Below are 17,150 nucleotides of genomic sequence, written 5' to 3' on the forward strand. Positions count from 1 at the left end.
TAATTTACATCACTGCTACCAATCCTTTTGTGGACAATTTCCTCTCACCTCATCTAAATTCATCTAAATAATGTTCATAATCATTCATTAATTAAACACCCATTTTTCTAGGCACTTAAATGTATATATAAAATTATTTAAATAATATTAAATTATTTTTAAAAAAATTCTTTAAATAAGGAAAGAATGATTTTTCAAACAAATTTTAAATTTTATTTTAAGGGTGTGTTTTGAAATATTTATATATATAAATAATAATAATAAAGGTCAAATTTAAAATTTAAAAGTAGAGATGAGGGACAAAATTGGTAATTATTTTTTATAATTTACCCGAAATATAATATTATATAAATAAATGGTTGGACTTTAAAATAATAATAATAGTAATATTACATCGGAAGTCCGAAGTCCCAGCGAGTGTCAATTCCCGGCGGAATTTGCTCTGACTACGGTCTTCCTGAAACTCCGGCGCCTCAAAAATGGCGGAAGGATCCAACACCGTCCACTCGCCCCTCGTCACTTATGCTTCCATGTTATCTCTTCTCACTCTCTGCCCTCCCTTTGTCATCTTCCTGTAATTCCCTCTGCTTCAAATGGATCTCATTCACTTTCTCTTTTTGTCAAAGATCGCCTTCATCATTCAATGTTCCTCTAATTTCAACGATCCATTGCGAATCTTGCTTCGCTATGCGCACATTTCGTGTTTGTTTTTGTTTGAATATCTCAACGTTTCTTCTCTGATGCAGATGGTACACAATGGTCCATGCCGATGGGTCTGTTTCCCAGACTATGGCTTACTTATACCACAATGGATTGAGGGGGCTTATAGATATATGGCCACCGCCCTCTGCTACTGCTTTCAAATTAATTGGATCTTACGCTGCCTTTGAGGCCGCCCTTCAGCTTCTTTTACCTGGAAAAACGGTTTATGGCCCGATCTCCCCTACGGGAAATCAACCTGTTTACAAGGTATTTGGATATTAGATTCTCGATCACTCTGTTTCAGTAGAAGAAACTACTAATGCCTCGATGTTCTGTTCATAATTTATTGTTCCTGTTTCCGTGTTGCAGGCAAATGGTGTGGCTGCGTACGTAGTAACTCTGGTTACTTATATTGCTCTTTGGTGGTATGATTTCGTTCATCTTTAGTAATTGAAATATTTGAGGCTGATCTATTCTAGATGTCCGTGATGAATTTCAAACTTCGTGATCCCTTTGGGGGAAAAAGTATATACATCAGTATGTGATATGTGATTTTGTGCCCAAACCCCCGCTAGTCGATATTTTCCTCTTTGGGCTTTCTCTTCGAGGCTTTGCCTCAAGGTTTTAAGACACATTCACTAGGGAGAGGTTTTCACACCCTTATAAGGAATATTTCGTTCCTCTCTCCAACCAATGTGAGATCTCACAATCCTCCTCTCTTAGAGACTAGTGTGTTCATTGGCACACCTCCCGATGTCTAGCTCTGATACCATTGTAACGGCCCAGGCCCACTGCTAGCAGATATTTGGACTATTTCTCGATTTGTGTGTCATCCATGTATAGGGGCAATACTAATCTTCTCTGTATCGTTCAAATTTTATCGTGAAAACCTCTTCCCTAATAGACGCGTTTTAAAAACTTTGAGGGGAATCTTGAAAGGGAAGTCCAAAGCGGACAATATCTGCTAGCGGTAGCCTAGGCCCTTACAAATTCTGTACTAATATTTCGTTGTTCTGTTATATTCAATCTATATCTTTTGTGCTAGAATTATATGCTTATACATGATTTGGACAGGAAATATCTTTTCTGCTCTCTGGATTTCTGATGGTTTTTCTTTTCCAGTTTCATAATTTAATTGACTGTTTTAATCTTCAGGTTTGGGATATTCAATCCAACAGTTGTTTATGATCATTTGGGAGAAATATTTTCAGCTCTTATTATTGGAAGCTTCATCTTTTGCATTGTTCTATACATAAAAGTGAGTATTTAGGCTGTTGTGTTTGATACCTGTTGAAGTTAAGCATATATATATATGCTATTTGTATGTATAACAGTGGTGTTTGCATGTATAAGGGCTGTGTGGCGCCATCTTCCTCTGATTCTGGTTCGTCTGGTAACATAATAATTGATTTCTACTGGGTAAGTTTTCACATCCCTTTGATATTTATAATTTGATGTGATAATTTTCACTTTTCTCAAGTTAAGAATAAGAAAGAAACTCAGTTGTTTTAAAGATGAATGAGGGTACAGAGAAGGTGACACAAAAAAGAGGCCCCATCCAACATGGGAACAAGACAACAAAAAGAAAAGATAAAATTACCAGATTATAAAAAGGGACCTAAAATAATGAACAGCCAAACAACCCTTATCTCAAAATGGAGGACTTGAAACACTTCCTCCATCACTGTGTGTAAACTAGAACTTGGAACCAGGAAAATACCAAAAGTCTACCAAAAACAACACACCTTTTGGAACAATGTGATGCATATTATAGATGATTATTGAACTAAGTTAACTGTGAACGAACTAATGAACTCTCGGGATACAATTATTGGCGTAATTTGGCACAAATCAGATGATAGTCCTCTAAAAAACTCAAGTAGTTTGTATATGCACTTGTTGTCTTGAAAAGATCCATGGTTTTATTATGTTATAATGCTTATCTGCTTTTTACTTCAGCAATCAGTCTGTCTTTAAGTGCTAGTCTGCTTAATATGTATGGTATGATAACAAAAAATCTCCACTAGAATTTCATGTTAAATGCTCTTAGCCTTGTGAAGTTATATCTTTATATGCAGCTTATACGCTTTCAATTTGAAAATCGGGAAAAAGTAGTATACTCTATACTCTAGGGTTCATCTTCATATAACTTGTTTATGTTTTTCTCCCGTGTTTTTTTTTAATTTTTATTTGCTTAATTTTCTCCTTAGTTCCATTTTAAAGCATCAGTAAATTGAATAAGTACTAGAGTATATGTGAGATCCCCACATCAATTGGAGAGAAGAACGAGTGCCAGTGAGGACGCTAGGCCTCGAAGGGGGTGGATTGTGAGATCCCACATCGATTGGAGAGAGAAAGGAAGGAACGAGTGTCACCGAAAGGGGGTGGATTGTGAGATCTCACATCGATTGGAGAGGGGAACGAAGTATTGTTTATAAGAGTATGGAAACCTCTCCCTAGCAAACGCGTTTTAAAAACCTTGAGAAAAAACCCAAAAGGGAAAACCCAAAGAGGACAATATCTGCTAGTGGTAGTCTTTTACTAGTATTTTGGTTGATCACATGATTAACTTGGCTAATCTAGGTCTTGTTGATATTCTAATAACACCTTTGTTATTTACTTTCTTGCAGGGCATGGAGTTGTACCCGCGTATTGGCAAACATTTTGACATTAAGGTTTTCACAAACTGCAGATTTGGGATGATGTCTTGGGCAGTTCTTGCTGTGACCTATTGCATAAAGCAGGTAGGTGTTCTAAAAGATCATCAAGTATGAAACATTATCCTACATTTGTGGAACATTATCCTTCATGTGAGGTTTACCAAATAGTATTCAGAATAATGGGATTCAAGCCTCATTTAATTAGTTGGTACCTTTGCTTTATCTTTTATCAGTATTTTCTCACATTACATGATATAACATTCACAGATGTTCTCTAGGCTTGTAGGTTCTATGATATTCAAGGTGTTGAGATGTAATTGTTGCATAATTATCTTCTCATTTCGTCCATTTCAGTACGAAAAGAACGGGACAATAGCTGATTCGATGCTTGTAAATACTGCATTGATGTTGGCTTATGTTACAAAGTTTTTTTGGTGGGAAGCTGGGTACTGGAACACAATGGACATAGCGCATGATAGAGGTTAGCTTATATTGTATGTTTTTCTTTGTTTAACATGTCATTTCTTTTCATACTCTTCTGTTATTAATAAAATGCTCGAGCAGAGCTGACTCGTTTTCGATCTTGAAAAATGCGATACACAAGTCTTCAACTCTTATGCTGCTGAACTGTACTAGGATGTGATTTTAATGGTCCATTTACCTTGTCGGAATTAAGAATAAATAAAACATGTTATCCTCTTTGTATTATCAATCTAATTACTCCTGGAAATTGGTAACTCGGATTTTGCAGCTGGTTTTTATATTTGTTGGGGCTGCTTAGTATGGGTTCCGTCTGTATATACCTCTCCTGGCATGTATTTGGTCAACCATCCTGTAAACCTTGGAACTCAGGTACCCCTTCTATCTAGTTATCTAACATTAAGCAATTAATTTGAACTGAAACATGCTGGATCATCACATATTCTGGAGATTCGTGGAGATTCGTGGAGACTCGTTAGCTTTTAGTTGGTTGCTGGTTAGCCAATGTGGAAGATATCGACTCTTAAAACGATCGTTTCTACTCGTATAATTCTTGATGGATTGTGCTACTTTCCTAATAGTCCCTCCTTTTGGTTTTCAGTTGGCAGTATATATTCTAGTAGCAGGCATGCTTTGCATATATATCAACTACGATTGTGACAGGCAGAGACAAGAATTTCGCCGAAAAAACGGGAAGTGCTTGGTTTGGGGAAAAGCTCCATCTAAGGTTTTGACGAGAATTCTGTCTAACAGTTCTTATGGAACGATCTAGTGATACGATGTGACGAAATCTGGTATTAATTTGACAGATAGTAGCTTCATACACCACTACATCTGGAGAAACCAAAACTAGCCTTCTTTTAACCTCTGGATGGTGAGTTTTCATTTGCTTCATTTTCTCACATATACATAAGTGTGTGAGTGGGATTTTGTTGTTGGTGCAGGTGGGGCTTAGCAAGGCATTTTCATTATGTACCAGAAATTTTGGCTGCATTTTTCTGGACAGTTCCAGCCCTTTTCAATCATGTAAGCATCACCTATTCTAATCAATACAAACAGAAAGAAGAATTATATTGTTTATTTGGTAATTGTTGGTTTGGATGTCCTCCTTTGCAGTTTCTACCATATTTCTATGTGATATTCCTTACTATCCTTCTGGTCGACCGAGCTAAAAGGGATGACGATCGATGTCGGTCCAAGTAAGTTAATCCGTTCGGTTCAGCTGATATGGGATTGAGAGTACCTCCTTCTTTGGTTGATGATTTTGGTTTCATGCAGGTATGGCAAATATTGGAAACTGTACTGCGAGAAAGTGCCTTACAGAATCATTCCTGGAATATGCTAATACGGCTTCCTAAATTTGTATATCACTTATAGTACGATCTAAATACTTTGTTTGTTTGTTATTACCTTTGTTGCTCGCTTCACTTCATGTAAACCTTATAATATTGTAACACTTTTTTCATCCTTCTTATCTGTTGTTTTTGTATGCAAGTTACTAGAGCTTTCACCATTTTCTCCCATTGCTCTCTACCTCTCTTGTCGACAATCTCCCGCTGCATCGACCGTCTTCTCGTCAACACAATTCGTCGTGGTCGCACCTTCCCTCGCCTTCATCGTTGCCGATGTCGTCTCTCACTCTTGTCTCCCTCCCCATTTGCCTAACACTATCCCTCGCCTCCATGGCAGCCTAAAACGTCTCTTGCTCTAGCCTCTAGCCTCGCGCCTCACTGTTGCTGTCACGTCTGTCTCCGATGACCCAATGTTGTAGGGTTCAGAATGGTAAAACTATAGATAAAATAAATTTTCTAGGAAAAGAAAGTTTGGTGCGGAAACTGACTAGTCAGTTGGCATGTTTAATCCATAGTTTTTAAGAAGTTTCCATTATTTGGAAACTGACCTGGTTGGTTCAGCGTCGGCTTGGGTGGAAAACTAACCCAACCAATCCTGTCATCGGTTCGAAGCTGACTATTGATTCTAACTTTCGTAGAACCGTTCAAATTACCTATTTGCACATTTTCTTTTTTCCTTGATTTCATCTCTGAGATTGGAGTAAACATACTCTCCTGCACAAGAAGCTGTTATAAGTGCACAATGTTGAATTGCAGAAATTGGATATGAACCAGGTGCTGCAGTTGTTGCTAGACTACTTGTACATGCACAACAGATAAGGCTATTTGGTGGGTAGAGAGGAGGGTATATTATTAATCAAATGAAAAGGGCCGTTACAAGCATGCAGATAATTCACAGCTTCTAACAACACTCTGCTTCTCTGCTCAGTACTAACCGTTACCTGCCCAAGCTTGTTGTACAGTACAATCATTCTAAATGTATAAATTCACTAATACTCCAATTTTCTATTCACATTTGAGCTGCTCGCCGAGATCAGAAGATGATGGTATTTCGAAACCTTTCAGAAGTGTATTTAGTATTGTGTTTTAAGTGTTTATTAGTTGGTTTGAATTACATCGTCTTTGTGTAAATTTTCTTAGAACAGCGGGGGTCCAGGTCATTTTCTGGGAGGCACGTCTATGGAGATGGTTCATGTTCAGCAGGTTAGTCGAATACGACAGTTAGGCACATATTGTGTTTTGCCTTCAATGAGTTTGTAATTTGTATGTTAGTGTGGCAGATATATATAAGGGGGCAATGGTGGTGGTTAATCATGCTAAACCTGGGATGTTTGATGGCAAAGCGATCGTGTCTGGCACGCCAGATCAGATTCGGGCTGCCCAGAGACTCGTCCACGCCTTCGTCTTGTGCAGGAAGACACAATCCTGATGAACATAAAATAAAGCACGAAGGTTGAGCCAAGTTTTATGAGAGTTTCCGAGTGGATGTAAACAAAAACGTACCAGTGAATCTAGTAGTAGGGTGCTTTCTAATTAAGGATGATTGTTTGCATCCATTTTACCCTGTTCCAAACGTGTTTTTCAGCTGCCCTTGCGAGAAGTGCAGAATGCAGAAAATCAATAAAACAAAATTAAGTATATGATTCAAATGTGCATCTTATTTCGTTGCACGGGATTTGTGGTCGTGTTGTGGACTCGACAAAGAACTGAGTGATTTCATAGTCAAAACTTGAATCATTCATATTTGGGAGGTAGAACTCTGTGCAAGAGAAAATACTGGACAAAAATGAAATGGATTAAAATGACCATGCCATTGTACAAGCGCAGCAAATGCTAATTTACAAGATTCTAGGAATTTTGACATGTTGAAATGGTTCACAATATGATAAGAAGAGCTATTAAATTAGTACACGTCCACGATACCGTCGTTTCCAAGATGAATTGGCCACAAGGGTCTCTGTCGATGGATGGGATTCATGATTCATAGCCATCGATGAGAAGTTTTTAATCCGTTTCAAACTAATCTGTGGGAGAAATTAAGCTTGTATGATTTTGCTAAATTTCGAAACAGCAATCATAAACACCTGTCACAATTCCTATGCACTTTTTGGATTGGACTCAGAATCTCCATTCTGCACAACATTCTAAAACAAAAATAGAAGATTAATGTAAAGGGCAATGAAACAGCACGAATTCCAACGACTACAAAAGCCATGGTAAACAAAAAAGGACAACATCACCAACGGATCACCTCATTCCTGTTGAAGCTTGAAGCTTGTCCACCCTGGTTTGGTGCTTTTGAGAGGTCCCGCAGAGTTCCCTTGCAGTCAGCAACGCAATTTAGAAGAAACGGAAACTAAAATATAAGAACGGGCTGTTCACTACCTAACAGTCTTCAGGAAAAGAATTTCTAGAACGGAAATCAGAGCAGCTAAATGCAGCATATCATTTTCAGAGTCATACTGAACTCTGACCAATACAGAAGAAATATACCTACCAGAAGTACAGAAACACCTTCCGCCAATTAGAATATGAATATCAAAAGAAGAAAACCGTGAAAATTCTTTAGACACCACCAATTTTAATGACTTCTATAGGCTTTCTACGTCTATTATGAAAGAAAAAAGGTAATTTAGATTTTAGATCCGCAGCACCCTTAATATTACCACCACAAAGCCAATCCATAAATATCTGACCTTCTCTAACAATCCTCGACTGAAAAAGGTTGAAACCAAGACAATAAGGGACAAACAAAAACGGACACAAAACGAAAATTACAAGATAAGGCATCAGCATTTGGTAATAGTTAATTTAAGATAGTTTCTAAATAATAAAATATATTAATAAGTTTTTTTTTCTTGTTTTTTGCACAACAGATAAAGGTACCATAATTCTCTCCTACTGCTTCAAATGATTCCTTTTTCCACAATATCAAAGGAATTCACCTATTGGTTTTGTCCAACCCTATAACTAGGAAAAACTTCGAGATTCCCAAGTTTATAGGCACATTATTGCTCAAAATATAGAACCCCTTCATCTAAACCTATTCTCCTTCCAGCTTGCACAAATTTTCAGCCTCTTCACTATTCTAGCAACAAAACAATGCCTTGTCAGCAAGAAAGAAAGCATACAACTTCGTAATGTTCCTTAAGCTTCTGATCCAGAAAATTGACTGTCGTGGAAGGGAAGTCTTGTTACCATGATGGTGCATTCCCATTACACTTGAGAAGAAACTTTCTCCATATGATTCTGTACGGAGGAGAGCTCTACGTTCTACCGTTACCGACCAATCATCAAAGAGACTCTTAAGAGTTGGATGAGGAACACCATAAATTTTTTTAATGATCATTTTCAATTAAATAAAGAGAAGATGCATGGGGCATCCCCAATCTAAATCCTCCCAAAAGAATGTGGAAAAAACACAGTGGCTTTGATTCTAGAATACACAAGATTCTCATACTTGAGGAGCTTACGCTCAACTTTCACGATGGTAGGAGCCCAGCCAGAAGGAGGAGAATCTAGGGTTCTCGTTGAGGGGAAAAATGAATAAGCAGTGGATTGGCCATGCTTGCAATAAGTGTTAAGAGGCCGAGAGATCAATAAATGATTCATCTACATTTATGTCCAGGGTCTCAGATTTACTATATTGATAAGATCCTTGAAGCTTAAAACACAAGACATAATACACGTTTTTAAAAAAAGCTATCTTTGGATAAAAAGATGTTAATGTCTGTTACCTTGTTTGCCCACATGAGTCCACAGGCATTGCAAAGGGTTCTTGGCCCATCAGGTCCACGTCGCATCATTGGTGTAGACTTCTCACTAATACCACAATGTCGACAGCTAAAGGCCAGTGAAATTGAAAGTGTTAATCAATCAATGAAAACAATAAGCACAACTCTTTAAATAGTATTCAGTCTGACATCAAAAAGAAAAACTAACAGAATTTCTTGTTGATGGGATCCATTTCCATCAGAACACCAAGTCTCATTTGATTCCCAACTTGTTGTGGCCGATAATGAATCTTCCTGAATGGGTTTGGAAGATGTGAACTGACCTTTATTACGCTGCATCCTACAAAGGTAAGAACAATGGGGTGAAAATAACAAAAATATAAGCTCAGTGTTCTTTGTGAACTTGCTAATATTTTTTATTAACCTAAACCAGTTACCAATGAGAAAGCTATATAAAAAAATCGTCAAAATGCAGATAAAATAGTTTCAACTTTTTGTGACAAAGCATTCAGAGAATACAAAGCATGCAAGATGTATTTTTGGTACGCAAGTATGAAAATACAGATTAGTGAGCCCAAGTTTTCAGTTCCACTTATATTCATTCAATCAATAAATTAATGAGCTAGATGCATAATCTATAACAAACTATCTTCTCATAATTAGAGAGTCAATAGAGAAACCACCAACTGAACTACAATTAGCAACTCTTGGTACAACACTGGATACTTGACAATACTTTGGAACTAATTCCACAGCTGTTTCCAGCCCCCAAGCCCTCTTCAGTTCTCATAAATAGACAGAATGATGTACCTTATAGGCAAGAAATGAGCTAATAAGGAAAGAAAACACTGCTGATTCAGAGAAAAGAGAGGCATCATTTTGATGAAAACCAGTACACAAAATGATGCTGCATAAAGTATCCATTGATCATGTAATCAGAATTTTACACATTCTGATCATTAGCATCCCCAGCTCAATAAAACTACGTTGTACTAAATAGCTTCTACCATCAGCTCAAAATCATATTTAAATTAACCTAAGCTTCCTCATGGCTCATAACAGAAACATACAGCATTAACTCCCAACTCGTGGAAGAAAATATAACCCTATTGAAGGAGCAATAATAGACAACTTAAGGAGAAAAAAAAAATACTCCAACCAACAATAAAGGAAGGTGAGATACCTAAGTGCTACCTCTTTACGAACTGTATACCGAATTTTCTTGTCAAAATTACGTTCCTTTCGCTTTTCACGAAATCTAATCAAAGAAGCTAATCTCTGAGGGACACTTAGACGTGGGGGGATGGCAAGTGCCTGGTTAAATGCTTCATCAGTGAGATGCTACATTGAGATAACACGTCATTCTTTAATAGATAGCACAATAGGATACATGTAAATGTGGATAAGCATAAATACATACCCTATCATTTGGTTGATTAGTTATTGGGATTGAGGGAACACGCAAAGGTACTTCGCGACCTCCCAATAATAATAACACGGCTTGAACCTGACAAGAAGTTCTTCAGATTATTTTAAAAAAGGGTGACCATCGAACCAGTATAAAAACAACCTACATACACTAAAGCACTCATAGGTACATGCGAAATCGTGTGTACATAAAACAGATAATTAAACTAAACTTAGACAACCGCAGATCAAAGCACATAAAGTAACAACGAGTTATTTGTAAGCACCTAAAGTAACAGTAAGTTCGATCCTGCAAATATGTCATTGCTGTTATTTCAAACCGATATTTGTAAAGCCGATTACGAAAGAGATGAATTCTTAAAAGATGTCGCTGAAGGAATAATAAATTAGGAGTAGAAACCTATTTGAAGGAATTTTATATTAAGCCTGATTAGTGGCAAACAAGAAATCCAGCATACTAACAGAAAATATACAGAGCTGGGTCAGGTCTCCAGATATATTTGGGGGATAATCTGTTAATTATCAGTTCGGTCTAACTTAAGCTTGGTTGGCTGGCATTAGTAATTATTGGAATCCGCGAACAAGGGCAGAGCAAAGTAGGAAGGAGGCACCAACCCAATTTCAATATTGAGATTATATCATTACAAAAGTTAAAAGGTCAAATTTTTCTCATCCTTACGAAAAAAATTTGTTTCCACGCAGCTAACTAGCTAGCATTCACGTATTATCATTGAATAAACCATCCATTTATTCCCTTCCCATTCATCACCTATAAAGACCAAATCAAAATGTCCATTTAGTCATAAACCTGTAATGTCTGATAAACACGTCAGTGTCAATTTACAACATCTCAGTCACAACGAAAAATGAAAGATGCTTAAGTCACAACATTCAACATGTGTGGACTGTGGATGTAACTGCCCAAGCCCACCACTAGCAGATATTGTCCTCTTTGGGTTTTTCCCTTTCGGGCTCCCTCTCAAGGTTTTTAAAATGTGTCTGCTAGGAAGAGGTTTCCACACCTTTATAAACAATATTTCGTTCTCCTCCCCAACCGATGTGGGATCTCACGGTGGAGGACCAATATGACTCAACAATGTTTTCAGTGTTAACAAGTATGGAGATAACTCGGAAAGGCTATAGATTGTGCATATTTTGTGTTATCTGTCCCAACAACATCAGGATATCACTTGAAATTTTTGATGAACCGTTTTTTACTTTATACAGCTAGAGAAAAACGAACACGAGAAGAAGAATGAGGGAACCTTTTCGGGCGAGACAGAATCGAAAACATAAACTTGACCCTGATATGACAGGGTAAGCTGATCGCAGTTATCGCCTCCTCGATCCACCATTACACCACGATTCTCGGCAAGATCACCATGGTCGGATGGAGCTTCCCTTTCCACAACCATGATACCGTGACCTTCATTTTCATGCTCATCGGCCATTCCATTCCCATTACTCATGTAATGCAAGTCATGATGTTCCTGTTCTTGCACAGATTGTGTGTGCATCGAATGCTGTGCATGACTCATATGCATCCGTCCATCGCTCGCATGAATACCGTCCATTTCACTGCTCCCGCCAAAACACCGGAATAAAAAAAAACTCGATTAATCCTTTACAAGTTATTACGCATGAGAATTGAGATATACTTAAACAAGGCATCTCCATCCTAACCCTACCAACTCAATGCAAAGCATGCAATAAACAAAAAGTGACCAAACAAAGCAAAAGAAATTAACTATCTGCGAGTGCGTAGGAGGATATCGAGTTCATAGTTCAAAATCAAGCTCGACTTTCTTTATGCCTAGCACAATGACAATGTGTTACGAGTTACAGAAGTTAATTTCCCCCGTTTTCAGAAGGGGGAAAAAAAAAAGGAAAGAGAAACAGAGAGTAATCAGAACCGAATTATGGTATGAGGAAAGGATTTGAGATTTGATTGAAGATACCATCCAAGAGAGTGATAATCCAACGGACGAACACGACAAACGCAGCACAAATAATGCAATCTCGTTGCTCTGATGCTTTGAAAAGAAGACGATCGACGATCACATTGCTTTCAGGTGGAAGATCTCTCCTCGGGAACGGGAGGGCTGAAGATGCGATCTAAACCAATTGGGATCAACGGCGGATTGAGTTGGGAGAGAGAGAGAGTTCTAGAAAGTCGAGACAGACGTGCCTCCGAATGTCGCCCGCTTGGTTCAAGTTTAACGCATATTGACTTGGGATTTTTAGGGGCGAGGACGTCTCATTGCCTTTTACCATCCCAATTTTAATTTCAACGTTTTTTAATTTTTAAGTTTTGTATTTTAAAATATTTTTAAATTTATATTTTATTTTATTAGAAATTTTTAAAATTATTTTTTAAAAATGTTTTTACTTATAAATTTTTGTTTTTATTTTTTTGTCACATTTTAAAAAATTCATAAATCTATAAATTTTCCGTGTTTAATTAGATATAAAATTTAATTTATATCAAATATATCAATTTTAATTTATCAAATATATCGTTTAATTTTAAAACAATTTTATAATTATTTTTAGATTTATTTTTTATTTTTTAAATTTGTCATCTCTACCCAAATCATTTCCTTTAAAATATCAACTTTAACTTAAAATATTTAATATCAAATCAAAAATAAAATAAATTTAAAAAATGAAAAATAAAATAAATTTAAAATTTTTTATAAGGATATGTAATTGGACCGGGTGTCTTAATTTTTTTTTTTTTTAAATAACAAATTTCAACAATTTTAAAATTTATTATAAATATAATAATATAAAATAATCACGTGACATGTAATAATATATATATATATATATAATTAATTCAAAACTCCAACTTTACACGTGACATGTTATTCTCAACTTTACACTATAATCATTCAAAATACTAATAATAGTTAATAATTAAAGGTACGTTTGTTAACGATCAAGTAGTATTTTTGTAGCTTCATTTAAAGTAGGAAAGTGGTAAAAAATTTCATATAAACAAGTGTATTTCAAAAATTGACCATGTCGAGTACATCCTCGCACCCATTTGACATGTCACGATTGGCTGACCATAATCAACTTGTTGGAATTTATGCTATAAAGCCTCCTAATTAATTATTTAATATTGGATAATAAGTTCGATTATTATAATTACAATTTAATATTATCCATTATATGAAAAAATTAAAGGATATTAATGTAACGTCGAATATATAGTTGACATACAAGAGAATCATATTCAAGCAGTAATCTAAACAGTCTATAGAATATGGATAAAGTTGAGTGTTTTTCCTAGTAACAAAATTGGTACGGTCCACTTTATAATTGTTACAATTAATTTGATTCAAATTGTTCATGTGAAGACATGTGAGTCGAGGTATCCTATACAGGAATTTGTATAAGATTAGACCACGAAATATTTAATCTCTCTTTATGAATCTGTTGTTGGCTTATTGGCCCTTGATCTTACATTAATTAATTTCAATGAATTAATTATTGATGTTTTGATGATAACAAACCTACTTTTAATTATTAACTATTTTCAGTTTTTTGAACTGTCCACAGTATAAGGTCGGGAATAACGATTACAACAACTTTTCAATTACTCAAATCAGAGCTAAAACGAAGAAATTAGAGTCGAGACAACATACCCGACGTAATGATGTGGCAACAAAATCAAAATGATGGACAAATCAAAATATATCAAAGTATGACATTTATAATATTGGAAGAGTAACAAATGGTGGAGTTTTTCTTATTATTACATTTCTAAATAAAATTATTTTTACAAAATATAAATTTGAATATAACCGTTACTCACATCGAATTTTATTATTACTATATTATATTATTATATTATTATATTTTAAAATTTTGGTAGTTACTCACATCATTTTTATTATTATTATATTATTATATTTATAATAAATTTTGAATTTCATTTTACCGTTACTCACGTAACTTTTTATTATTATTATATTATATTACTATTATATTAAAATTTTGAAATAAATGAATTTAGAAAATTTTCTTATTTAATTACTTTTAATCTCCACCTTCCATTATTCCTAACACAATCCAATGGTCAATATTCAATCCTACATTTTGCCACTTTTCTCCTCTATATAAACTCATCTTCCCCACATTTTTATAACACACAACTTACATACATTCTTCAATCCTCATTTGTTCAAAGTCTCCATTGTTTGTTGCTCTCTCCAAGCTTACAAGTTTATTTCTTTTCATCTTATTCTTGATAGGGATTATTATTATATTGTGAGGAAATAGTTGTGAGTATCCCAAATTGTAAATCTACTCTTTGAGAGAGTTGTGGTGTGTTATTATCAAACTCAAATACTTGTATCGGTTTGATCCTGCGCCGTGGAAAGGATTGAGTTTGCTCTTGAACTCGTAAAAAGAGCGGTGTACCGGTTTGGCTCTGATCCGTGGAAAGAGTCGGAAAAGTTCTTTATTCAAATTCCCAAGAGACGCTTGAGGAGTGGAGTAGGTCGAGTTTGACCGAACCACTATAAAACTACGGTGTCATTTTCTCTAACTCTTTCTTATTTAATTTCAAGATTATTATTATGATTTATTGCATGTTCTACTTGATTATTGTTTTGACTTGAATTATTTTGTTTTAGTAATTATAATCTTCTACTTATTTGTAAAAAGTTTTATCATTAGAAAAAATTAATCAAGTTTAAACACTTTTATCGTTAAAACCCTATTCACCCCCCCTCTAGGGTTGCCATACCGATCCAACATCTGTTAATTGAGAAGGTTAACATTTCATAGGTCGATCAAAGAGACATCGAGTACATCGCAACACATACTCGACATGTTATTGTCAGTTGACCATGATCAGCTTGTTGGAATTTATGTCCTAAAACCTCAAAATAAAATTGTTTAATATTATTTGTCGTAAAAATTTCAAAGTTACTAATGCAATATTTAATACAATGGCTTCTATAGTGTATTATTTGTTATCCCAAATTGTAATTACAAACAACTCGTAAAAGATCGACTTGCTTCCAGTGATTATATCAATGGACATAATTTTTTCTCCCTTCCTTCTATGATATTGTCATTCTCGCTTTTTGCTCTTTGCTCGTTCGGACTCTTCTCCTCCCTTCGGTACCATTCGCCTCCTCTTTTCGTCTCTTCTCCCTTCTCATTCCCCTTTTGCAAAATCCCTAGTTTCGTTTTCATCTCTTCTATTTTTTTCTGTCCAACTCACGCCTTCCCTCTATGTTTTTTTCACCTCATTTCCGGTTTTACTTCCGCATGTCACTTTCTTGTTAAATTTATTTTATTTTTTATGGCTTATCTCAATCAATCGATTGACCTACTATTTCTCGAGTAGTTGGAATTTTGAGGTTACATGTACAAAAAAAAATGCAGATCTAAGTAGAAGATTTGTTAGTTATGGAGATGCTGCTTATTCTTAAGGTTATTGTTGTTACTCTCTTACCTGGTTATATAAGACCTCTTTCAAAAATCTCTCTTTTAAAAATCTCTTTCTGCCCTCGTTTTCTAAAACCTTCTCTTAAACCGAACTAAAGGCTCGAGCATACATCGTTTGACCGTAGGCGACGCTTCACGAAGAATGTGTTTGTGGTTTGCTTCATTGATGGAGAAGCCATTCGGGATGGGAAGGCTCAACAGTGGATTCAAGGTAAGTGAAGAACTCATTGTCCGAGTGTTTTGGACCGTACGTACACAAAGGTAAATGTTAAGGCCTCTGATCAACTAAGGTATACGACAAAAACTCATTTTTTTCATGCTCAAATAGGAAGGCTCAGCAACGGATTCAAGAGTACTTAGAGATTCAATATCCGACTTAAACGGGGTATACGTTCTAAGGGTATACAAAATTTCAGAATTGTTACTGTTATATGATTAGATGCACGTAAACGTATACTTAAATATTATGTTGTGAAGTTGAGTATCCTAATACCGAGAGACTTGACACATGTAGACGAGAACGATGCCACCTATTGAAAATGGCATGGAATAGGGAATGCATCGACGAGTTCGAGAGAATGTTTCAACATGTAATATTTGTTACTAATGAATGTGATAGCATGCATTCAGAAAGGAGGTGGGCCATTTTTCGAGAAAAAATGTAACGACCCAGATCCACCGCTAGCAGATATTGTCCTTTTTGAGCTTTATCTTTCGGACTTCCCCTCAAGGCTTTAAAACGCGTCTACTAGGGGAAGGTTTCTACACCCATATAAATGGTGGTTTGTTCTCCTCCCCAACCAATGTGGGACATCACAATCCACCCTCCTTCGGGGCCAGCGTCCTCGTTAGCACTCTTTCCGTTTTCCAATCGATGTGGGACCGCCCCCAAATCCACCCTCCTTTGGGGCCCAGCGTCCTTACTGGCACACCGCCTCGTGTCTACCCCCTTCGGGGAATAGCGAGAATGCTAACACATCGTCCGGTGTCTGACTCTGATACTATTTGTAACGACCAAAATCCACTACTAGCAGATATTGTCCTCTTTGGGCAAATCCACCCTCCTTGGGGGCCAGCGTCCTTACTGAAGGAGGGTGGATTGTGATGTCCCACATTAGTTAGGGAGGAGAACAAATCACCGTTTATATGGGTGTGGAAATCTTCCCGTAGTAGACGCGTTTTAAAGCCTTGAGGGAAAGGCTGAAAAGAAAAGTTCAAAAAGGACAATATCGGCTAGCGGTGGATCTAGGTCGTTACAAAAAAAAACCCATATTAAACTTTGACATTAGATCTCCGGTCAACTCAACACTCGAAACACGAACTTC

General features: G+C 36.2%; 2 protein-coding genes, 1 long non-coding RNA gene and 1 pseudogene across 7 annotated transcripts; 2 read left to right on the plus strand and 2 right to left on the minus strand.

The window, feature by feature from the left end:
* Positions 1 to 373: 373 nt before the first annotated feature.
* On the plus strand, positions 374 to 5,355 carry LOC111464317 (7-dehydrocholesterol reductase). Its single transcript, XM_023108465.1, has 13 exons — positions 374 to 574; positions 747 to 969; positions 1,072 to 1,127; positions 1,858 to 1,960; positions 2,056 to 2,121; positions 3,333 to 3,446; positions 3,717 to 3,843; positions 4,114 to 4,214; positions 4,444 to 4,569; positions 4,652 to 4,716; positions 4,787 to 4,868; positions 4,959 to 5,041; positions 5,121 to 5,355. The coding sequence occupies exons 1-13, from the start codon at positions 480 to 482 to the stop codon at positions 5,185 to 5,187; spliced, it is 1,308 nt and encodes a 435-aa protein (XP_022964233.1). The 5' UTR covers positions 374 to 479; the 3' UTR covers positions 5,188 to 5,355.
* Positions 1,502 to 1,614, minus strand: LOC111464587 (annotated as a pseudogene).
* Positions 5,356 to 5,688: 333 nt separating the features above from the next.
* Positions 5,689 to 6,825, plus strand: LOC111464319. The gene is made up of 2 exons (XR_002714017.1): positions 5,689 to 6,397; positions 6,475 to 6,825. It is a non-coding gene; the product is annotated as an uncharacterized LOC111464319 (long non-coding RNA).
* A 143-nt stretch (positions 6,826 to 6,968) lies between these two features.
* On the minus strand, positions 6,969 to 12,586 carry LOC111464318 (GATA transcription factor 24-like). Of its 5 annotated transcripts, none has more exons than XR_002714016.1 (8): positions 12,315 to 12,586; positions 11,622 to 11,934; positions 10,349 to 10,435; positions 10,112 to 10,269; positions 9,137 to 9,268; positions 8,932 to 9,037; positions 7,446 to 7,687; positions 6,969 to 7,338 (listed from the first exon to the last, which is right to left on the minus strand). XR_002714016.1 is itself a non-coding variant. In XM_023108469.1 (8 exons), the coding sequence occupies exons 2-8, from the start codon at positions 11,928 to 11,930 to the stop codon at positions 7,291 to 7,293; spliced, it is 882 nt and encodes a 293-aa protein (XP_022964237.1). In that variant the 5' UTR covers positions 11,931 to 11,934; positions 12,315 to 12,585; the 3' UTR covers positions 6,969 to 7,290. The 5 variants fall into 5 exon arrangements, 4 of the variants coding, with proteins under 4 accessions (XP_022964237.1, XP_022964236.1, XP_022964235.1 ...); XM_023108469.1 differs by having other exon boundaries at positions 7,446 to 7,514; positions 10,112 to 10,242; positions 12,315 to 12,585; XM_023108468.1 differs by having other exon boundaries at positions 6,969 to 7,326; positions 7,446 to 7,514; positions 12,315 to 12,585.
* Positions 12,587 to 17,150: the final 4,564 nt, after the last annotated feature.

Source organism: Cucurbita moschata, unplaced genomic scaffold, assembly GCF_002738365.1.
Source record: "Cucurbita moschata cultivar Rifu unplaced genomic scaffold, Cmos_1.0 Cmo_Scf00030, whole genome shotgun sequence".
Taxonomy (NCBI): Eukaryota; Viridiplantae; Streptophyta; class Magnoliopsida; order Cucurbitales; family Cucurbitaceae; genus Cucurbita; species Cucurbita moschata.

Coding starts and splice junctions, on each gene's coding strand:
- LOC111464317 (XM_023108465.1), top strand. CDS start 480: ATGGCGGAAGGATCCAACACCGTCCACTCGCCCCTCGTCACTTATGCT. Junction 970..1,071: donor GAAATCAACCTGTTTACAAG/GTATTTGGATAT, acceptor TCCGTGTTGCAG/GCAAATGGTGTGGCTGCGTA. Junction 1,128..1,857: donor ACTTATATTGCTCTTTGGTG/GTATGATTTCGT, acceptor TTTAATCTTCAG/GTTTGGGATATTCAATCCAA.
- LOC111464318 (XM_023108467.1), bottom strand. CDS start 11,930: ATGGACGGTATTCATGCGAGCGATGGACGGATGCATATGAGTCATGCA. Junction 10,270..10,348: donor CTAATCAACCAAATGATAGG/GTATGTATTTAT, acceptor ATCTCAATGTAG/CATCTCACTGATGAAGCATT. Junction 7,515..8,931: donor GACTCATGTGGGCAAACAAG/GTAACAGACATT, acceptor GCTGACTGCAAG/GGAACTCTGCGGGACCTCTC.